The 25832-nt window shown below is 33.7% G+C and overlaps 1 protein-coding gene across 1 annotated transcript; it reads right to left on the minus strand.

Moving 5' to 3' along the window:
* Positions 1-724: 724 nt before the first annotated feature.
* Positions 725-25832, minus strand: PPWD1 (Peptidylprolyl isomerase domain and WD repeat containing protein 1). The gene is made up of 13 exons (XM_051210267.1): positions 25085-25832; positions 24408-24510; positions 23803-23906; positions 22427-22522; positions 20960-21047; positions 18570-18675; positions 16450-16668; positions 14237-14317; positions 12728-12821; positions 11113-11482; positions 5927-6216; positions 3161-3312; positions 725-1062 (listed from the first exon to the last, which is right to left on the minus strand). The coding sequence occupies exons 1-13, from the start codon at positions 25266-25268 to the stop codon at positions 901-903; spliced, it is 2049 nt and encodes a 682-aa protein (XP_051070242.1). The 5' UTR covers positions 25269-25832; the 3' UTR covers positions 725-900.

The raw sequence follows: 25832 nt of genomic DNA on the forward strand, positions 1-25832 counted from the left end.
AAACACTACGATTTCGAGGTATTTAGAATACTGATTACATTACTGCATGATCCAGAGTTTGATCAGCGCAAAGAACTAGACATGATATTGGTTAGTCCTTAGTGATCAGTCAATACAATTATCATAAACTCATAATGTTCAAAAGTGATCAGTTTGCATTGGTTGCAAAATCTCTGACACAGTTTCACTAATAATATGAGCCAACTAAAATCTAGACAATGAAACGAATAGAAAACCATAGCCAAAACAATCTAGGTAACACCAACACCATTTTCATCCTAATTTATAAATATATATTTCCATAGTTGAGATCATGAGTCAATTGAAGCTAGACCACCGTGGAAAACCTGGAACGACTGGACGTCCATTTCATCCTAGTATGGGACTCCTAAGCAGTGTGCATCCACGATCCCGCCTCACGAGTTCCAACCCAGGACCTATCAGCCTTGCGCGCGAACGCTTAAACTCTAGATCACTGAGCCGGCCGGCATCCAACGGTGTTAATGTCTAACTTCAACTAATTCACAAAATTGAGCGACACATCCAACATTGTCTTCAGTGAGTTACTATCATCTCACAATACACTCGGTTGAACTCCACTGGTCACTTCTTACTAGAACTCCAGGTAATACCTCTTGAAGCCAGTCACTAGTGAACGTATGTTGATTAATATCAGAAGGGATCTTGTGGATATTATAGTAATTTCAATAGTTGAAATCATGAGTCAATTGAAGCTATATATATTTATACAAAACCATTGAAGTATTTAACAATTGATACATACACCAAAACAAAAAAGTGACTTTTTACACTGTGTATTTCTGTTTTACGAGGGAGGGTCAAACTTTAAAAAAAAGGAACTAGAAAAATCAATTACATTTTTTAAATATATTTTCTAAATTAAATACCGGCGCCTAAATCTTTTACAGTTACACTAATAATATTTACATCTTCTAATGGTTTATCATTTTTTGGATTTGTTTTAATATTCGATATCTTTTGAACAACTTCCATACCTTTGATAACACGACCAAATACTGTATGTTTATTGTCTAACCAAGGCTAGAAATAATAATGAAATAATGAAAAAGAAATTGTAGCGATAATAATAGGATTAGGAAAGTAAAATTGTTCTAAAAATTATAATAATTTCAATAGGTGAGACCATGAGTCAATTGAAGTTAGACAACCATGAAAAACCTGGACGGCCGTTTCGCCCTATTGCGGAACTCTTCAGCAGTGTGCATCCACGATCCCGCAATCGAGAGTCAAAACCAAGACCTTTAGTTTCGCACGCGAACGCTTAACCTCTAGACCACTGAGCCGGCATCCAACAGCGCTAATGTCTAACTTCAACTAATCCACGAAATTGAGCGACACATCCATCATTGTCTTCAGTGAGTTACTATCTCTGCTGAGGAACCCACAACAGGACGGAACGGCCGTCCAGTGCTTCCAGGTTTTCCATGGTGGTCTAGCTTCAGTTGACTCATGATCACAACTATTGAAAAAAATTGTATGTTTATAAACATTGAAGTCAGTCAAGGGTAACGAAGAATTTAGTACATCTTTGACATAACAGAGTAGTAGTGTAATGAACGAAGACTTGATGGGGTGGGGTGGGGGAACCAATGAATCATTTCATGTCAAAATTACAAAGTGCCTTTGTAAAATATGAAAATCATACATTGAATACACCATTTGCATATCTTCCTTCAGTTATCATTTACATACTCCATGATTCTTCCAATTCTGTTGTTATTACAATTGCTCTCTATTTTCGTTGCTGTTCGCTTCAACTTAACCTTCTGCTGACAGACATTTCGCCTACGATTACTGCTATATACTACTTATATCTGTCAGGGTAAGAAGTATATACCACAGTAGTGGTAATAGGAAAGACTACTTACTTACGCCTGTTATCCTTAGTGGAGGGGCATAGGCCTCTCACCAACATTCCTCATCCAACTATGTCCTGGGCAATCCTTTCCAGTTGCTATTCATTCTTTTCATGTCTGCTTCCTATTCCTAGTGCAATGTGTTTCTTGGTCTTCATCGTTTCTGTTTCCCCTCAGAATTCCAAGTTAGCGTTCGCCTCGTGATGAAGTTTGATGATTTGAGTAATGTATGTCCTATCCACTTCCATCGTCTATTCTTAATTTCCTCTTCGTCTAGAAGCTAATTTGTTCTCTCCCAAAAGGAAAGATTAGGTATTGGCAATAGTCATAGAATACCTTCAACCATCATCTTACATCTTAACATAGTGAACATGATGTCGGGTCACTTAGACTAGTGGTTACATTGCAATTTGACCAACAGAATTCTATTAACTCAAAGAGTAACTTAACATATATGACAATGGTCACTATTCAGTAATCAATCAAATGCAATGATTTCATGAACTGACGTAGCCTATCGGTTTGACCGCCTCTAGCTTTTTCAATAACTACTCCTATCGCAGTGAACATTATACTCAAAGTTGTTTTATCATCGAGAAGTAGTGTTAGCTGGAAAAGAATTAAAAAGACGGAAAGTACTGCATATCCTAGTAAAGATTCATTGTGGAGAGTAATGAGTGAGTACATTTAAAACGATCAGATAGTGTTCTAAGTACTTTAATAGTTTTTTTATAGTTCACGTTAGACCATAATGAAAATTATCTTCAACATGTTCTCAAGTTATTGTGAGTAAACAGAAATACGGATACCGAATCAATTAAAAGTGTATAAAACGGAGTCATAATTTAACTCAAAATTCATGTACAAGGTCATGTTTTGCTTTTCTATGTAGTTATTATTCAGCTACTAAGGCTATAGTTATATAGGAGATAGGTTCAAACCTGGAACATAATGATAACTGAGAGTTCAGTACTGTAAACTTCAAACCATCACATTATTATTGACACTGATAATCATATAAGAATTAAGACAGTTACCACCTAATGGCATTGAATGATGAACACGTTGATAGAAGTTGAAATCATGAACTTTACAATTTAAACTCATTATTTCAAAGGTCCATCGTGTTTGTAGTAAGATTTAAATGTCATGAGCTCTCTATAGACTTTATATATAATCTGATTAAATATTCAGTTTTATTGAGATTTCATAAAATTACATAAATACAATTACGGAAAGGGACAAACAGACAAGATACTTACAGTTGGAGCAACAGTTATAAAGAATTGAGAACCATTAGTATTAGGACCGGCATTAGCCATACTGACAGTGTATGGTCGATCATGTCTTAGACTAGGATGAAATTCATCTTCGAATTCACCACCCCATAAAGATTCTCCACCGGTACCCGTGCCTATATACAAAAATACATAGCTAATTGTACTTCAATAACATTTGTTATTTATAAACTTTACAAATCATATAAATAGCGATTTAACAATAAAATCAGCAGTTTCGTCAATAAATTGATGTGTATTAACTAGATTTCATATTATTGCATGAACTAAACAATTATGACATCGTTTGACGAGGAAGAATTATGGTTCTTTAAAAAGTACCATTTGTGGAAAACAAACATGAAATAACCAGCTAACTTCTATAGCTGGGTTCCATTAAGTAGAAAGAGAAATCTTATTCACTCTTTATGTTACCGAATACATCGGATATATAGTACAGAATGCATTGATGAAGAACTCGCATACCTTGGAAAAACTCTTCGTATCCAACTCCTTAAAACAGTGGAAGCTCCTGCCATTCGAAAGAAGTACGCCTTAGCGTTATCGTTATATTGGTCTTAATGTATCATTAATGCATTTCGTATTTGAAAATATCCTCCTGTTACTTTACTTATGTTTCATATCCTCATGATTTTATTCATAATTGTTCCTGATATCATTTTATTTCATTTTTACAACTCTATTACCTTTAATTATTGTAACAACAACATTTTGATAGGTTAAGCGTTCGCGTACGAGACCGAAGTCCCTAGGTCCGGGTCCCGTGTACGGAGTTGTGGATGCACACTGCTTAGGAGTCGCATACTAGGGCGAAACGGCCATTCAGTGCTACCAAGTTTCCAATGGTGGTTTATCTTAGATCGACTCATGAATTCAACCATTAAAATTACTACAATATCCACAAACTCCCATTTTGATAAAAAAAAGTTAATCATCTTCATTCACACTATAATCCGTTCTTAACTTAATAATTTTACAAGGTTTTTTTATCTACATGGACACAATATTTTATTAGCGAAGATAGATAGTGACTAGCGGTGGAATACAGGACGCGCGTTTCGTCCTATTTGAGACTCGTCAGCTAGATGTACCTGCATCTTAGACTTGGTGTTCACTCTGGGCCTCGAACTCAGTACCGTTCGTTTCGAATGCCATCACGTTATCCACTTAGTAAACACTACGAAGGGAATTTTGCAGTCATTTATTGTTATTAGGCATATTACGTGATCTAGCATTATAATCTCCTTATTACATCATCATGTTTATTCCTTGTTCATATGTCCTCATGGAACCAGTACTTAAACATAAAAAAATTTCATACGATTGTAAAGCTTGATAATAAAATCGTTAAAAAAAGATTCCTTAGATAGACTTCGTATTTTTAATTATGACATTATTAAACTATAATGAAGTGTTTCAATCGAATCTCCTTTGAAACTATTTTCTACAATGTTTAATTTTTCGAATTTAAAGACCACATACTGACATATTAGTGTTTTACGGATGTATAAGGAATTTTTTTAAAATTAAAGATGAATATTAGTCAGTCAAAGGTAACGTATAACTTGGCACATATGTACATCAGTTCAAGTTGCTATATTCTATTAGTGCAATGAAATAAAAATTGTCAGAGCGAATCCCGGAGCAATGGGGGGTAGTAACAATGCTGGTTGTAATAGAAAAGATCAAGCATTGAAGATACGATTTGAGAAAATACAAATTGGTGAAATACGAAAAAAAGATCGGGAATTTAGAAACTAAGGATTCCAGAGAAAACAGTGAATGAATACACCTGCGTCATTACAAACGATTTTCAGCAATATCATTCAGTCTCTAACTATTGGTTACAACAATCATGCGAACTGCAGCCAGGTTGCCTGTATCTACTTACATGGACCAATCCAGTAGAACCTGTTTTTATGAACTGATGATGCGTTTTGGTTTAGCCGCCCACAACTTCATCCAGCCTACTCCTACACTGATCATTATAGTGCATCGATGTGGATTGTGGATGGGCATACGTAACAAATGTCCTGATCACCTCAGTCGATAATGGTTCAGTACCTCGTCAATCGATTGATTTATTCACCTATTTGCCTACACCTAACATCGGCATTGCTCATTCGGTAGTCCCGAAATTCCCAAGCAATGCTTTGAAGACATTTATGATTAAATAATAATCACCTAAAAAATATCCTCCTCGTTTCACAATCATAAAGTGGAATGGAGAAAACTGCTGCACAGTACATTCATCCTTTAGTTGGTATACAGATATCTCGCCTATACAGTAAGTTAGCAATGATGAATGTAAAAATAAGTGAGAGTTGATGAGAACAATTTAAATTCTGTAATGCTGATTCAACAACTTGACGCTTAACTATTAACGAAACAATACAGTTATTCATTCCAGGAAACATTGGATATTGAAACTAAGAAGTAGTTTTCTCCAACTGTATAGGTGCAATGTTATCGGAGCCACTAATTATGCAGTCTTCATTATATATATATATATATATATATATATATATATAAGGATGAAAGTTAAAATTAAGTCATAGATATTTTAGAAGTCTTGCACTCAACCGATAGTCATCAACAAATACCATGGTTTTTTCCTTAGCTGACCAGATAGTTTCCATAAACGTACCATTACCGATTTGTTTAACATGAGATAAATATAATTTATGTATAAAGGCAATTTAAATAAAGTTCCCTCTCTTTTTCACTTACCTAAAGGACAACCAGTTTGAATCATGAAACCTTTAATAACTCTATGAAATATATGACCATTATAATAGCCAGCTCTTGAATGTCCAACGAAATTCTCTACTGTTCTAGGGCATTCTCTAGGACATAAACGAATATGTATATCACCTAAAGTTGTATGTAGAATAGCGCTACCAGCTAATCGTGAAGCAGCTGTTGCTGAATCTCTTGTTGCAGCTAATACTTCTTCTTTAGTTGGTTTCTCATTGAATACATCACGTTCGGCAGTAGATCCTGATGTGACTGTATCACCACTGAGGTGGAGAGAAAAAACACGACAAAAAATATATTGTTAGCATGAAACAGAGATGTGGAAATTAATCGTTAGATGTTGATATTAAAAGTACTTGTTGTCCTGAATTATATTCCATAACAAGATGTCATGAATGAATCATTTAGTCATTGATATTTTATAATACTATTATCACCGATTAGATTGTTTTTTTTTCAAGTACTTAGTTCAGTAAATTTTTTTCAGATTCTGATGGAGATTATGAATCGACCAGTGTTAAACCACTATTGAAAACCTGGAAGCACTGGACAGCCGATTAGATCCAATGGTGGTTTAACAATGATCCAGTCATGATATCAATCAAAAACTTAACAATCTCCACAACCTTATACTGATATTTTTCGGATTCGTCTTTTTTTAAGGTGATAACTGAAAACAATGTAAATTTTGGTTTATTAATTTTATCACTTGGATTTCAACCAAAAGAGGTTATGAATTCTAACTTTACTTAATACAGTTTACTAGCTGAACTTAAAGTTACCATTAATAACTTCAGTTAATCCATGATATAAGCCAATTGTTGGAGATAAACATCAATTAATCACAATGTTACATCGTCAACTGACTAGAAAGTGTAAAAATATGAAATCCACAAGAATCTAACCCAGTGACTACTACCCTATTGTACTTCCTTAATGATCTGAAGTTCTTCGGGTTTGATTCACTAAAGGGTACTATTGTAGTTCTAAACTATTGTCCGTTGTTTTATCACTTTATGATGAATAATGCCAAAGCTAACAAACGATTAAATATGTAGTTTTGGGGATGTATGTCATTAGTAAGATGAAACCAACCATTTCTATTTTGATTTCAAACAAATGAATCATTTTTCAGTCCAACTAAACAGTAGTACATAGACAGGATCAATAAAAGCTGAGGAGTCGCATGCTAGGACGAAACGGCCGTCCAGTAATTCCAGGTTTTTAATGGTGGTCTAACATTGATCCATTCATGATATCAATTTAAAGTCATCATAAAGATTGTGTATGTATGTGTGTATTATAGATATATACATACATATAATACAACACTGGGTAATTTCTTAGTTTGATAGCTATTATTGACATCGATAAAGACCATTATCATCATGATTGAAAAACATTTTTCTTATAACTTGTCAAAAAGAGAAAAGGTTTGAAAGAAAAAAGGAAAGACTGTGAAAATGATGTGCAAAAAAGTAAAGGAAAAATAAACGAAGAGTTTGAAAGAAAGTTAAAAAGACGATTTTCTTATTATTGTCTACATACATACATACATACAGGCAAAAGCACAAAATCTCTAACATTGAATACGAAGAGCATAATCATTACAAATGAATCAATAATTTGTGAATAAATGAACCCAACCCACAACAGATGAATGAATGTAAGATATATGTGTGTAGATAGACATTACTATGCTAAAAACTAGTGAAAACAAATTGTGATTGATAGTTCTAATAATAAAATACAGAAATAAATAGAGACAGAGAGGAAGATAAAGGTAAAATGAAGTGAGAGTGCTGTAAACTGTATACACCAATAGGATTCTGATAATAATGTTGATTTACAACACAGCGGGTATTTTAAGGCAGACAAAAGTAAAAATAAAAAAATATTGGCATATGTAAAAGTATAATGAATGACTGGTTTAACTCTTGCTGAACTATATATTCATCAGAGCAGTTGAAAAGAAGAAACATCACGATTTTTGGAGAGATATAGAAACTAACGTAATAACGGATATGGATGATGACTAGCAGTGGAATACAGGACGCGCGTTCCGTCCTATTTAGGACTACTCAGCTGGATGAGCCTGCATCCAAGAGATGATGTTCACTCCGGCACTTGAACTCGGTACCGTTCACTTCAAACACCATCACATCATACACTTAACAACTGAAGCATCTAACGGTGTTAAAGTCTAACTTCAATAGATCCACAACCCTTTAGCCATTCTCTTAGCTTAGATAGACTGGTGAATTCAACTGTGAAAATAATACAATCCCCATACTGATAATCATTACTTTGTTTACTTGAACCTTCATTCAATTAACATCTATGTAATTTTCATATAAAATGCTTTGACAAGTATATGTGTGACCCGACTGTTTGAAATGTATGGCACAAACAGATCACATTTTTCAAATCGACTTCGTCTTCTCATTGTTCTATCGATATTCATATATACATAGGTAACAGAAAAAAATTGGGAAAAGGAAAGCACATAAACTGAAAAGGATGGTGCTTTTTGTTGTAACAGGACGAACATCGCATACATCTTAACTCTATGTTTATATATCCCGTTTATCATACGTCTTCATTTTAGGATCCAGGTTAAGCTCACTGACGAGTCTGAACTAGGAGGAAACGTCCGTGTTCATTATCATTACAGGTCACTATCAAATTCTACTTGTAATCATTATTAGACTGCTTATTATTTCTATTTTACTACTAATCTATCACTTACGGGTTGCCCTATTCAAAATGACTTATGGTTTAATCATGTATAATTGTGATTATGTGCTATATAAACACATATGTACTTGAATTATAATGACAATACAAGCCGGCTTCTGACTTCACTTTCCATGCAAAGCAAGGGATAGAGAAAAATTTGTGAATAGAGAGCCAATAGGAGATTAGTTTACGTTGACTGAAGGTTAACTGTGCAGGTCAGGTCATATAATTGGCTAATTCTAGTATGCTAAGCTACAGATGGAATTTTGGAAGCAAGATAGGAAAAAATTATGGTCGGAATTCGGATTGGTAAATTTAGAATATGATATCGATTAGCGTCTCAAGTTATGATTCACATGTTGTCGTTTCGATATCTATGAGAGTAAATTATTCGTTATTTTATTGTGAAATATATTTTATTTTACAGATTGAAATCACGAATCAGTTGAAGCTAGACCATCATGAAAAACCTGGAAGCACTGGACGGCCGTTTCGTCTTAGTATGGGACTCCTCAGCAGTGCGCATCCACGATCCCGCACCCTGTGAGATTCGAACCAAGGACCTATCAGCCTCGCGCCAGGCGCATAACCAACTAGACCACTGAGCCGGCCGATATCCAACGGTGTCAATGTCTAACTTCAACCAATCCACGAATTTGCGCAACCGTACACCATTGTCTTCAGTGAGCTGATATCTCACAACAGACCTGGTTGAACTCCAGGTTTTCCATGGTGATTTAGCTTCAGTTGACTCATGATTTCAACCTGTGAAATTTCTACAGTCTCCACAAACCCCTTCTGATACATTTTATTCCAAATATACTTTCATGTAGACATTTTTAATCCTTCTTTTATTAATTTAACTGACCTATTGTTAGTAATTGTGTTATCCTGAAACAGTATAACAATTTATTAAATAATAATGTACTGTTTCGACTAGTCCATAAGGCACTACTATTCCTATGGAGATAGATAGCAAAACAGTCGAATAGGTTATCACAAAAATATGAACAATTAATAGTGAAAATGAATGAATCAGTTAAGATAAGCAACAACGATTTAAGAAGAGCATCCATAAAGACATTAAATACAGGCAAAAAAGTAATATAATTGTGAGTAGAGATGGACGGACTCATATTACAACAAGACGATAATGCTCGTTGCAACATGAAATACGCAGCATAATCATAGAAGTGCTCAGCTTCAATACTAATTCTAAATACAGATAACTATAATGTCTTGGTCAATGGGAATCAGTAGTCAAATTAGAAAAATCTACAATATATCCATTACTTCAATAATTACTTGATACCACTAATCAACTAAACATAGGTTTACATTATTAAAATTAGAGTTACTATATTAGTTTCCCGCTGTTTAAACTGAATTGGGTAGAGTTTACACTAAATTTACAAATGAATGATTGGACGTTCAGTTTTTAAACCACTTAGATAGATTTCGACAAAACTATCATATGATTGAATAGGGTATACGATGATCAACGTTAGCTGCTACGTTGATGCAGTGTTCAGGCTTCCAAGTCTTAACGACACATTTGAGCCATGCATGATGGTACATTTATTCAAAGGAGTCCTACCATGTTAAGCAGGTCTGTTAAACAGTAGTAATACCAAATTAAGCAAACATAAGACCAAAAGGTGATGTCATACTATCGACCAAAGTATGGTGTGGTGGTAGTAAAGACCATGAATAACCAAGGCTTTTATCGACGTTGTATTTCAACAGACAAAAAAGAGATCAGATAAGGTTAGTCAAATAAATAGCACACTTTCTTTGTTTCATAAATTTTGGGTAATGGTCATGACTGGCTTACTAAAGCTACACAATAAGTGAACTAAATTCCAAAAAAATTAAACCGATATGTCTTTTGATAAGTGGTTTGGTTAAAGTTAATTCAGCATTCAAAAACCCCATGGATCCACAATTACTTTACAATTAATGATGTTGATTAACAATGCTATTGAGTGGGAAACATTATGGCAGGTTATTTACATTATACTAGAATTTCCTTTATTTACACTAAATACATTTTATTGCGATGTCTTACACACTTTAACAGCCTAACTAAGGAAGTCTCAAAGAAAAGACACGATGACACAACAATTATTAATTATCGGTATAGGGTTGCGGAGATTATTGAGTTTAAATTGATAACATGAAAGGATGAATGTTAGACCACGCACTGTCGAGGAGCCGAATACTAGGACGAAACGGCCGTCCAGTGCTTCCAGGTTTTCAATGGTGGTTTAACATTGGTCCATCCATCATATCAATCCAAATTATTAATTAATCTTGTAAACAAAGGTGATTTGATTTGTTGTGCTAAAATCAATATATAATGAACAAAAGATTTCATTGAACAATTAAAACAAAAAAATGATCAAACAATAGTAACATACTCAGACTTTACATCATGGGGTTCACGATTTGTAAATAAATAGATACGATTTTTCTTGAATGCAGTACATACTATTACAGGTGTACACATTACTGTTGAATTACACAGAGTGGCACTATTGTTACTCGCGGTTAGTGAATCATTTGCCATAGCAAGCATTTCTAAACTAGGCACACAAGATGATGTCCCAGAACCAATGTTAGTTGAACCATAAAATATTGAAGTACTACGTGGTGGCATAAAAGCAAGTTGAATAAAACGCAGATTCTCTGGTCCACCAAGATTTCTAACTACACGATTTGATATGATATTAATAATTTTTATGCCTAATAAAGTAGCGTAGGCTAAAAAATTACTAGAAGAGTCAAACACTGAAAAAATGAAAAAAAAAACAGCGATAGGTTATAGTTCAACAAACATAACATTTAAGTAGTTAAGCAATAAATAAAAATGAGATTGGTTTATATGACTATAAATGATTGACATCCAATAGTTTACATTATGAACAGACCTTTGTTAAACAACTATTGGAAACCAAGAAGAACTAAACAACTGGTTTTTCTTGATATGAGACTTCTTAGCATCAATTATAATCATCTGTACATTAGTGACTAATTTGGAGAGATAATATTCAGAGTTATAATGAAAAGATATGACTAGTTGATTTCAGCTATTTAGGTTTGAGGTAGTTACTCACCAATTCATCTTAGAAGATAGTTGAGGAATATCACAAATTAATTGAGGCTATAGATGTAAATCATTTAATAATGATTCAACAGTGTTGATGTTAGAGGCTTATTCAGACAACTCAGTGTTCTGAGTTCGGCCATGGGTGTGGACTCCTAGGACCAAAAACAGCTATCTGGAACTTCCCGTTTTCAGTGGTTATCTAAGATCAGTTCGTGAAAAAAACCATACAATCCACTAATCTCCACAGATATCTTACAATATTAATTAGGATTCAGTTAAATTTAGACATTATGGTTGAGAAGGAAACGACTGTTAGGTCTATTGGATTACAGCAGAATACCAAATACAACTAATGGCACTCGAACGTATGGAAACCCACAGTCGCAAACCAAAAGTTGGAAGAAGTAGGAATGTGATCGTTGCGTAAAAATAAAAAAATGCACAGAAAAACACGGGTATTTATAGCTATAAGCGTTGGCTATAACACAATTATAATTCAGCTCATCCATGGTCGTTCAATCGTAGCACGCCACCTCGATATTCTAGAAAGTCCTATCAGGTTCTGACTGGATGGAATCTCTCCGACTCCTTTAAAGCCTCTGGAGGCCTCGTCATGCTTCCCAAAAGCCATCCTAACAACAACTATTTTATGCACGACATTAGTTATAGTCATTATCATAGTTATAGTATTACAACATTTAAAAGCAATTCTAGATATATTTTCAGCAACAGAAACTTAACAAAACGGAGAGAGTACAGCTGAAAAGTCAACAAATGCAATAATTATGTAGCTATCAAACAATTTAGCGAATTTTCATTGAACAGAGAAGAATGTACCACATATTATTAAACTTAATTTTATCGCATCAACATCTTCATAACAAAACAGGTTAAGTATAAATGAACTGTATAAAATAAAGACTTACCTAAGTTACAACTATGCTTAAATTCTGAACGATCAAGTTCTTTTTCCTGCGCCAAACGGCGACCGAATTCCATACTAGGTAGCAATTGTTTAGTCTGTAAAAAAAACCAACATGAAATACACGTGAATCGATACTAACGAAAAGTTTAATATTTTGCTTATAAGTATGTGACTACTTATAAGTAGGAAAACCCATATTAGTGGAAACATTTTGCCAAATGGTTTGTTACAAATATGAGTACCGACGACATTAGTCTTTTCAAGAGTATAAATTACTAAATAGATGGAAAACAAGAAAAGAACTGTCAAAAAGTTTTAATATCATCAAGAGAGAGGAGGGAATCAAAGTACATAAACAGAAAGTCTGAACATTATTCTGTAATCAAAAGTTTATGTTCTTTTACTTAAAGATATCGTATAATAACTATGGGCCAATTAAACAAAGAGAAACCTCTGATTTAATTTGTTAAACATGAAGATGAACTAGGTAGAGATTCGCAACTGATAAATTCGCTTTTTACAACAATGTGCGCTAATATATCAATAAACACACATCTATCTCCAAAATAGTAGATAATTAGAATAACATACAAACCATATGTTTAAAAACAGTAAGAAATACAGATATAATGACGATTCTCATACGATAATTGTCGATACAAAATAGCTCTGACTAATCAAGCCGTAAAAATAGATGGAATTAAAACTGATGTCAGGGAATACACTATCCAATGTTATTAATTTTTCCGACCACACATAGCAGCATCACTCGAAAGTAGAAAGAACTATTCTAGGGCCTGGCAACTTTGTTTAGCTACGCTACCACTTCTTATCAATACCTAAGTGTGAAAGAAGTAAACGTCGAGTGTTATTACATAAATCAATTAGAAAAAAAACAGATCCCATTTACGATATACCCATTCAAATTGTCTCATTTCCCGAATGTCATATAGAACAGAAATCAGTTAAAGTTTACAAGATCTAAGTGTATGCTAGTATGAAATAATTTAGTTAAGAGAACAATAATTCATGAATAAAAATGGACCATTATGATTCGTTTTAGTGTAAATCACACATGGCTTCAATTACTGAAATCTAGGAGCCATTAAACATCTTATGCCTGTAATACAAATGCTATAATTATTGAATCACCTTATTGATTTCGTCATTATCAAAAGTCTATCATTCCATCATATTTTATTGATATCATACATTCCAATAAAGAAACTCAATCAAATATTATATAAATCCAAAATAAAATAATAAAAATGTATGTAATGATCTTTGTAGGTTATAGTATTGTCACAGATATATTCACGAATCTAGAAGTTAATCGTTCACGCACAACACTGAAAGTCCTAGGTTCATGTCTCTCATTCAGGGTCATGGATATGCACTGTTAAGGAATCCCATCCGAAGTACTTTCAAATTTTCAATGGCGATCTAACTTAGATCAACTTGTGAATTTAACTGTGAAAATAATGAATAAATTTGGTTAATTATTACCAACCTGTTGTAAATTAGAATATTGTTGAAGGCTTTCATCATAAACACGAATTAATTTTCCGGTAGAAAAACGAAATAATCGAATCTGAAAATATTAAATTATATTAACAGATGGGAATTTATGTAAAACAATGAATAAAGCAATTCATTTGAAAGAAGCATATGAATGACAAATTTCCATACATAAATAAACAAATAAATTATAATAGTCATCAAATATTATTGAAGATTCATTAACTGGTTGTAGGATTTTCTTTGTTTAATCAAAATTGGAAAAAGCCATATTCTCATTTACTAATTACAAAAAAGAAATAAAAGTCTGAATGAAGATTTTTACATAGTTTTTTACTGTAATGTGGTGTGAGCTACTTATATCCACATAAGTAGTATATAACGATAGTTAAGAATAGAATGAATTTCAGTAGGAGATCGAGAAGGAATAAACGGAAACGGAAAGTAATTGGTATGAAAATGTAGGAACAATAAAATCTGAGACGATAGACTGATATTTGTAAAAGGAATAGTCAATTTTGAGACAATGGATTCATATTTTGCAAATTAAGTATTTACTGTATGGTTCTCTGACATTAGTGAGATATTCTGTAATTTTGTATTCAAATACATTCGACTGAACCCACTCGTGTTCTTGTTCTATTTACGGAATTAGTGATGATTATCTTGTCTAGAACGATGATGAACTCAAAATTTGAGAAGATATCAGTCCGTCTAAATTAATTCAAAATAAAACAATTGTTAGCGGAATATGAATTGGATTGAAGCATGTTCCGTGAAGAATTGTGTTGGGATATGCAAATTGGCTATTTCTTAACCAATCAGAGCTAGTGGATATTTGGAGAAGACTCTAAAACCTTCCCATGCAAAAACTATAAATAAACTAACGTCTTTTTCATTGTGATCCCTACCTCCATCCAATCATTTTATTTGGAATATAATTACGTTCCTATTTAACCGTGTTCTGATTTGGGGACTTGTCGAGTGAAATAGTGTTCAAGAATACTAAGCCATAAGAGTAGCTGGATCGTAATAAGAGAAATAATAAAAACAGTAATTATTGTGAATTTGAAAGACAGAAATCACTGAGGAATGTAGCGATTATGTATTCAACTTGAAAAAAACAACCCATAAACTATATTTTTTAAAATGATGCAGAAAATATCAGTAATAGTGTGATGTGTGCTACTTATACAGCCAGATATAAGCAGTATGTATCCAGAATCGCAAGTCGGATTCTTACTAACAGAAGAGCAAAATGAGGAGAAGAGAAGGAAAATGAAGAGCGGTCGGAGTGACAACAGGAATAGAAGAACGATGGAGTTTGTAAGGGACAATTCCATGAAGCTGTACAGATGGTGTGTTCAACGTTTTTTTTTAAATTTTACAAATGCACTCTGTAATTTTGCATGACATAATAAATTGGTTTTCCCTACCAAGTCTTCGTTCATTGAGATACTTCGCACATTAATGCTTTTCACAACATATGGATCAAATATCTCCAAGTTATATATTATGTCATAAAAGGATGCAATGAACTGAAAACTAGAGGATAAGTAGTATGTACAAAATTCATTTTTTACAGTTGTAGTTTGATTGAATTATTTACCAAAAGAATTTAGACATTCGTGTTCCCAGTTTAGGATACAGACAATATGTTCTCAAAGAGTACGGCGGACAAGTAGCATGATACAATGAACCATGGACGAAAGATTATCACAACAGTAGGAGTGCACTAATGAATCGAAACAAGAGTATAGACGGATTAGATCAAAGGATTGGTCCCAAGAAACAAATCTCACTCATTACACAGGAAAAAAAACAAAGTGTTAAATAAGTCAAATTACTTTACATAAACATTCGTAAAGGTGTTAACGAACAGTTTGACAGAAATTGGACGGCCATTATATATGTAGGACATACTCGAAATAATCTCAGAGATTGAAATTTCAACAATTCCAATGTCCCATCTAGAAAACGTCTCTGAATCTCCTTTTTGATAATTTGGATTTCGGTTATTTTCCTCAAACCCATTTGCTGTGAGAAACATCGGAATTAATGAAATTTCAATCTTTGAGGTTATTTGGTGCATAATGTTTTACGTTTAAGTCAGACTACTAAGTATTATTAAGTAGTAGTTCATAACACACAAAAAAACAAAGGAAAACGAAGTTGAGAGATGAAAATGACACTATGAACACTTACTTTTCTATCTGCTCCAAGAACTGCTAAAATCTCACCAGATGGAGAGAACACAACACTGAATGCAAAGGTTTTTTCAGCTAGTAAGCAATAAAAATCTGTATCTGATTTATATTCCCATTTAAGTGTCTGTGGGAAACTGTAATTATTCTTTGGACCAGACCAACATTCCAGCATACCATCGGAATCAGCGCTTAGTGCACATGCATACACAGGATTAAACTGTGAAATGAATAGAAGATGGGAAATATGTCAAAAGGTAGCAAAAAGAGTTCATGGAAAATCCGAAAGTTTTTTTTTCTAATTTAAGCTTTAGACTTATTTGACACTTTTTGGATGTCTGAAAAAAGTGGATATGGTGACTCGGGCACGACAAACAGTCCAGAAATCTAAAGCTGAGCCATAAGAGAACTGAATATTTCACCACTGACATGTGAGTAAGCGCATCTATTCGACTATGTGATGTAACAAGTATAGATACTCCCAAAACTGTGTGACATTTGCACAACAAATTCTTGAGTTTATATGAGCGCTACCTTAAGATTAACTATACATCCAATCTTATACCGAGAAACCAAATCCATTTGCATATTAATTGAGCCTGTAAAATCATAGTGCAGGATCCGAACCCCAACAGAAAGTCTTCCTTTAAGTGGTAATTAATTAATAGGATATTCCTAGGCCCAAGTTATACAGCGAGATAAAGAAGTGACGACATTTAGTCGAGTGAATGTTAAGTCCTAAATGTATTCAAAGTGACCAGCCTCCCACAAATTAACACCAAAATGGAACTTATTACTATGGGTCAATCTTGTTAGAATGGATCTAATATAACTTAATAATCCTAGGGAACATGTCCACATTTGACTACCTCAAGCAATGAACATGAACAATTTTCTAACCCATCTACTTTGTATCAGTTATCTGAAGTTCAAATCTTCAGTAGGAGATTCGTTCAAGACACTGAAAAAGTTAGCCTAGCCTAGCAACCACTGAGTATACATATATTTAAAATATACTTAAATGTAAGATAAAAAGTTGCATTGAAATAATAAGAGGAAAGTATATTTTATTGCAAACAGAAAGGAGAACAGAAACAATTCAAAAGTAAGACATTTTCAACAAATCAAACCATATTACGAGAAAGAATAAAAAGCCAGCTATACATATCCAAATGTTATCATCAAAAATGGAATTCGAACATAGAATTTATACTAAACATCTAAATAGTCTTTTACTTATCAATAGGAATATTAAATACGACAGTCCTACTGTACAGAGCTGAAACTTGGCGGACTACTACAACCATCAAAAAAGTACATGTATTTATAAGCAATTGTCTACGCAACATATTCAATGTCTGTTGGTCGGATACCATCGACATAAGCCTACTGTGGGAGAGAACGAACCAGCTTCGGGCGGAAGAAGAAATTAGGAAAAGACGATGGAGATGGATAGGACATATATTGTGGAAATCATCAGATTGCATCACGAAGCAACCCCTAACTCGGGACCCGGAAGAGAATAGGAAAGGAGAAAGACTAAGAAACACATTGCACCGGGAATTGGAAGCAGACATTAAAAGAATGGATAGCAACGGGAAGGGACTGCCCAGGACAGTTGATTGAAGAATCCAGGTCGGCGGCTTATGCTCCTTCGCGAGGGGTAATGGGCGTAATTAAGCAAGAAATCTTAATTGATATAGCCACAAAGATATTAAAACTTTAGCCGACAATATTCCATTTTAAGTAAAGAATGGGTGTTTGAAGAAAATCTAATTTTTATTGTCTCAATGATTGTGAACTAGTAAAACGTCAAATCCTACGGTCATATTCATGATAACTCACGTAACTGAGTAATTACATGTATATTCGCTTAGTACGCTGTAATTCACATAAATCATATGATTTCTACTCAAAACAAGATAAATGTAAGGGATTAAACCTAAAACTTAGAAATTAAGTATCGATTGTGTACACCATTCCTAACACCAAAATCCCAAGAGATAAAAACAAGGTATTTGAAAAGTGCTTATAATAGATTATAACTATTAACAGTCTGGTTGACACTAATTAGATATGAACTATATGTAACTAGCACAAAACTGAAGTATAAAAACTCACCGCTAAACAAACTATAGGCGCTTCATGTAATTTTTCAATTGTATGTAATAATTCACCTTTGCTACGTGCATCGAATATTCGAATTTTAGAACTATCTTGATCGGATCTACAAATCGGTTTTTAAAAACAACTTTTTCCTTAAATGGTTAGAACTCCATAACTCTGTAAGTAAACAATATTTCTCAAATGTACCGTTATAATATATACCATAAACTACCTTTAACTAACAAACATTTGGATAGGATTAAGCTCACAATTGATGCAATGCAGAAGTTAATGTGTATTATGTTTATAGAAATACTTAATGATTAAATATTAGATAAACATATTGATTGCTGAAAATTGAAGCATTTAGAGTAGGATTTAAGTGAGCAACTTAAAATGATTGAGAGATGAACGCCTAAGTAAGTAAGTAAGTAAGCAATAATTTCCATATGGTAGGATAATGATTAAAGATGAAAGAAAATTTGTATTGGCTGTAGCACTCCAATTACTTTGCCTATTCATCTTTTGTTGATCTTATATTTGATTCCAGTTAAGTCGTATAATGATGGTTAACGAAATACACATGCCGGCTACCCTCATATATAATTATCGACTTAATTCGTGTTACAGAAATAACAGAATGAAATAAGTCAAATACGAGAATGAAATTTGAATGCGTATATTTCACACACTCATTAATCCGAACAGACAATCAGAGGAACGGAGTGGCGCGCAGCGGAGAAAGCGAGTGAGTCAACTCGATTTGATTAAGCATGACCTAATAATTATAGTCAGACCAAAAATAAGTTACAGACACGTAATGAATAGAGTAAGCAATTAACACACATACACTCAAATAAAAACAGTCAGGCTTAATGAGCGAAGAATCAACAAGACTAAAATGTGGCTTGAGAAGAGTGAATATACTGGTCTGTTCAGAAGCCAGAATAACCTATGTGAGCTTGACGTAGTACCAGCCACTACAATTTTTACAACTACCGTCCACATTTCACCTGGATTTTGATGCATAACAGTGGTATTTAACTATAAGGTAAATAAAATTAATGTTGCGGTTTTATAAACAGCTGGTTGATGTTATGTCTAGTTTACCAAATGTTTAATTATACTAACTGAACAATATTTATGATCCTAAAAAACATCTTTGACTGTTGATGTTTGTTTAGAAAATGTTGAACAATTGTTTTATATAGTTAGGGAACTTGGCCACAGTACCTTACACGAGGTCAAAATAGATCGTCTTGAATTTATACAGAAGAATATCGAACTTTTGATCAAAGACTAGCACCTTCAATATTATTTGTACACTGAATATAGTAGTTATCACTAACACAGAATGTTTTAAGAAGGATCAAAAAAAGTATTGGAAAGAATTCTCTGGACTGGCGAAAACAATTGGTTCTTTTACTAATACAATGTCCTATTATCAACGACCAGTCTTTCTCATTGCTATTATATTATTCCGACCTCTCGTTATTAATCTTGCTAATGTTGTACTGGTATAGTATGGGAACTTTAGTTGCTGAAAATCTGTCCCAGACCTTATACCGGCCATGACTGACAAACTGACACAATACTGCAATAAAATCCAATCCCGATAAAAATATCCTCTTATTTAACGGTCAAATAACTCCACTGAAATCACAAGCTGATTACAACCAGACAACCGTTGAGAACCTGGAAGCACTGTTTTGTCTTTGTAAATGACGACTCGGCGATGTGTATTCACGGCCCCGCAAAACAGAATATAATTCATAACGCCCAGCCTCTAGATAACTGGGACGGGATTCGATGGTGTACAAGTCTAACTTCAATCAGCCCATGATATTGCGCGACCATATTCTATTATCTTCGTTGAGTAAAATCCTCACACCCGAGACAGTTTAATTCAACTGGTTAAAAGTTCCTACTAGAACGCCAGAAATTTCCTCTCGAAGCTATTTATTTGTGAGTACATGATGTGTTGTCATTATGAGAACGTGGAAACTGTTGGATTTCGTTTAAATCACAATTGGATCCCGATTCAGTGGTCTAGAGGTTAATAGTTTGCGCACGAGACCGAAGGTTCTGGGTTTGATTCCCGCTTCCGGGGCCGAAGATCGCACTGCTGAGGAGTACTGTACCAAGACGAGGCTGCAATTCAGTGCTTGCAGGTTTTTAATGACTGTTTTACCTTAATCGGCTCGTGATTTCAGTGAAATCCAACAATCTCCGCAACCCCATAATGAAAATTGAGGAGTTATTTTTAAAGTATACAAAATGTTAATGTTGATTGTCTCTGTACAATAACATTAAGATACAGTCCAAATATACTGGTTTCAGAAAAAACCAATGTTTAATAAATAGTAGATTCGACAAATAAACAAATAAACTAATAAACAGCATACATTGCAACTGCAGTGACCTCATCCTTTGGAGTATAAATGAAACAACACCCACTAGGTGAAAAATCTAATTTCATCATACTGATCATATCTATAATTGAATGAAAGCAAGAGAAAAACATGTTTATAAATAAATACTAGAGACAGTTATAATACTCTAATCTATATATGTTGTACTGTTTATGATAAAACCAGCCAGCAAACATGACCATTATCCTCAAAACTATATGAAAATATGGTGGGAATTTAAATTGTTTTTCTTATGTGTATAAAGATAACTGACTAAGTAATTTGATGGCTATACAAAGAGACCTTGAAGATGGGGATAATGGCCACATATGTATTTTAGGTTGTTAGGGAGACTCAGAAAATTCCTCGGAAAAAGCCCAAAGGGTACCTGAAAACTCTGGGAAACATTTTATCCAATCAGCATCGAATAGAAGTTTCTCAGGAACACCTAGAAAGTGAAGTTACACGTCACGTTTCTGATTGGATGATTACCTATCCTGTTACTATCATTAGAAGGGTTCCAGAACTTTATCCACTCAAGTTATTTATTAAGTATATCTTCATAAGTTATCGCTTTCTACCATTTAAACATATCCACTAATATCCCAGATTTTATTATGTTCAGTCATTCTATCTATTATTGGGCTTATCAGAAATATGCAGTCAAAGTTTTAACTCGACGGTGAGTTGTTTGATGCATATGAAGATAATTAGAGGACTTGAATAGGACATATAGTCAGCTGCACCAACGTTCAAATGATCAGGAGTACGTGGTGAAACAATCAGTGTCCTATAACTAAAGATATTATTGTAGGTTTGAGTGTAACAAAAAATCTCTAAACTCCGCACATAATAGATAGGCTATCAGTTTGTCCATTAATGTTATCTGAATGAAAATAGTCGATGAAGGTAACTATAATTCATTTATGTGATTATGATATTCATTACAACCAGTGGTTTATGACACATGTCAGTTAATCAGTCAGCGTACATCCAGATACGAATGTGTGATGTCCCAAATTGTCATACCACATCACCACGATGACATGAAATGAACATTATGACTAGCAAATGAATCGGAATAATGTGATATCAATGATCATGAGAAAGATTAAACGTTGAGAATACAGTTCGAAAATAATCTCAAAACATTCCATGACATTATAGATGTTTAGCTAGAACTATATATATCAGTTTATTACTAATTCCAGTGATTGTTTTATGATGATCAAGATTACTTTAATTTATTTACGTGTATCCGTGAAGAAAAGCTCCTAGGTATGTAGTTCATATGCTCCTTTTTAACCAAATGTTCATAGAACGTACAAAAGTGTATTACTTAAAGGCTATCTATAAAAAATACTGCAAATTAAACGGATAGAGAATACATAAGAAATGAACAAAATTTAAGTCTGTCAAAACGATGAAAGGACAATTGATCTGAATCTTTTGATAACTCACCGAAATTAATAACATCAAAAACCTTGGCAGTTTTATCATCACCAACAGTACAGGCTAATTCACCATCACAGCTAACTGACAAGCCAAGAATAGCTCCTGCATTTGACGGTTAAACGAAAGTCAAACGAATGAATTTTATTTAGAGTGGAAATATTTAAAAAGAATATACATAACACATTATCATTATAATTCATGGTTAGAATTCCAGAAAATAAAGTCAAGTAATTAGTTGATTTAAAAAATGAACTGATCAAAATACTTGATTTTTTATGCACTATGAAGAAATGAAACTTTTGAATATTTGGTTAAGTTAAAATTGATTCAGAAGTAGAATAATAATTAGACGTTATAATTAGCGAAACACCGATCCAGTATTCTTCTGTTCTAAATAATTTCCAACTCTATATCAATCCATAGTAAGTGGCAATTTAAATCTACACTAACCTCTACAAACGTCTATCAACGGACATGACGTTTAGTCATCGATTTACAAACCAAATTTTATTCCTTTGATTATGACATTCACAGTCACCAAAACTATCGTTAACTTTCTGCGTCAAGATATAATATACAGTTCAGTGTATAAGTGAACTATCAGCTTTGATCAAGTTTGACCACTTATTCAGAAAGTAGATAAGATAGAAAATATATTCATTAGAATCTATTGTTTTGGATGAAAACAGCTTGTCGCAAAATCCAGAACACCTCGGTTCAATATCAGAACATCTTAAAGGTTTTGAATGATAAACAACCCAATGCTGGCGTGAAATATTTGTCTGACGTCCTTTTACATCTAAAAGTTTTCAAATGACTCCTTCAAAGCTTATACACCAATAGGTTATGATCTGAAACGGGCAGTTATTGATATGAAGACTATCCTTCAGAAATAGAAATCTGACTGTTAACAGATAATCAGAAAAAACGTAATTTACACGGTTTTGAAAATCTTTAGGCATTGTTTTATGCTGATAAGATCGTCACAATAGTTCAGCTCAAATACAAAGATCACTCTCAATCTAAAGTACAAAAGATTTTCCTGCATCAGCTATGGAAATTGACACTATTGTAAACTCTGTCTTGATATTAGATGTGTGAAGTCAGTCGGCAAAAGCCTAAGACCTAAATATATTGATAATCGGCAAATGTCGTCTGTGTGTAAATAAATTCCAACCCAGAAAATCCACTATAGAAGTCAGAGATATCTTCACTAAGCTAGCCAATGAATAACCTATACAACTAAGATGGGAGAGAGTTATACAGCAAACACATAATACCGAAATGACGGGATGCTTTAAGGTAGCAAATATACTAATCGAAACAGGATGATGAAATCAAGATGGCAAAGAGAAAAAGAAAGGTCTGTTACAGTTTCTTACCTAAATGTGCTCGGTAGTGTTTGATAAACTCTAGTCCAACACCATCAGCTTTTCGCCAAAACTTAAGATGACCATCATTACTACACGTCATCAAATAATGAGTTCTGTAATTTAAGAAGTCAATTTAAAAATCATAAGTAAAATAAGCAACACTAGAAAACGCTTATTTAAGTGGGAAGACTTGAACATGATTGAAAAAATAAAAACGACTTTTCGAAATATCTCCTAGCTAAATTTTCTTTCTTCACTAGCACAACGGACCTGTTTAGTTATAATTAGAAGCCAACTAAAGACATTCATAAGAAACAACCCATCAAATAGTCGACATTTCACTAATAGCAAGAAATGGTCTCAAGCTTGGTCCCTTTTGTAGTCGTGAGTTGGTATTCCTGAATAATCATAAACTACGATGATAAGTTTGTTTGCTGCTAGCCAATTATTTGCATTTCTATGATCTACGCCAGACTGTAGAAGAAATTCTTCAGACTGACCTTGGTTTCATATTATTCGTAATCCGGTAGTGAATAAACTGAATAAATTTCATCGGGGATATAAAAATTAGTGTTGATTATCTTCAACATTATTAAAATTGAAAATCTACTTACTTTGAGTAGGCAACATGTGTTATCACATTTCTATGCATATAACTTATTTCATAGTATTGAGCTACTGGGATATTACGTAGGTAAATTGCTTCATCTTTAAGGACTGGAATGCAAAAAGGGAAGTAAAATGTTTCTAAGTACAATACAAACGCTCAACAAATAAAGAATAAACAATCTTTAAAACACGTTGCAATTTCAAACAGAATGACCAGATGAACGTTTCACGAGACCACATCTGTTAAGCGTCCCACAATAGGTAACAGAATAGACACGAATTTTAAAAAATGGCAAAAACTCAAGGTAAAGTGACATATATTAGAACTGTTGAGTGTACGAAAAATATATTGTCGTTGACTTTGAGTCGTATCGCTAGACCGTAAGTCTTATAACCCGAATACATCTGCCTACACAACAGTACGTGATTAGCATCAACAGTAGCAGACCTCATGAACTAGCATCATTTTTCTGACCAACCTCAGCTGTTTACAAACTAATCTTCACTTTAGTTGGTTGTGTGACGTGTGCTTCGTTGAACACGGTGTGGTGGCTGGAGTGATAATTATTCAATATCTTGAAGAGAACTTGTAATCTATCAAATTAAAGAAAATGTCAAAACAATAATATTTGAGGTTCATTAGGGATAAAATAACAATTTAGTGATAAGTGAAACGGCCTACCTTTACGTTTCTTTTTAGGAACTGGTACAGAATCACCGTCTTCACTAACATCTTCCTGAGACTGCATCATTTCAGATGGTAAAGGACCAACTGTATCGTCTCTAGGTTCGTTTTGATCATTATAATCGACCTCGCCGGCATTTCCAGTCGGCAAAGGACCGATGGTTTCATCATTATGAGACATGATCTATGAACTAATCAAATGTCTCGGGATGCTATAACATAGAAGACAAACAAGTTAAGATATCTTAAAAGGAAACTTTGCAACATGCGACACATCATCAATATGAAGTTGATAGTAAATCGGTTGCATGCGCTTGACAACAGACCAAAAAGGGCAATGAAGTGAGGAAATATTTATGGAAACGCGCTAAGTGGATATTTTCAGGACAGTAGACTCCATTATTTGAATAGAATGCAGTAGCGAATTGACATAATCATCTCAATTTATTTCGAGCGTTAAGGCCTAATATCCAAACACCTAGCGAATAATAGTAAGTTACTAAAGTATCATTTAATTAACACAGCTCAAACGACTTCGTAACGTTTTCCAATAACTTTTTCACTTTGTTATCCGTGAGAATATAAGAAAACTTTCAAGGGTCCTAATTAATTTGATTCCACGTAGTTTCTTAAATCTGATGTACGAATATGATAGATTTTAGCAAATTTCTGGGAACCTAGTACAATCACTTTCCAGACTAGTTGGGCTAAGTAACCTTGAGGTGACGTTTTGATTTCTTTCACC

This window comes from Schistosoma haematobium, chromosome ZW (genome assembly GCF_000699445.3).
Source record: "Schistosoma haematobium chromosome ZW, whole genome shotgun sequence".
Lineage (NCBI taxonomy): Eukaryota > Metazoa > Platyhelminthes > Trematoda > Strigeidida > Schistosomatidae > Schistosoma > Schistosoma haematobium.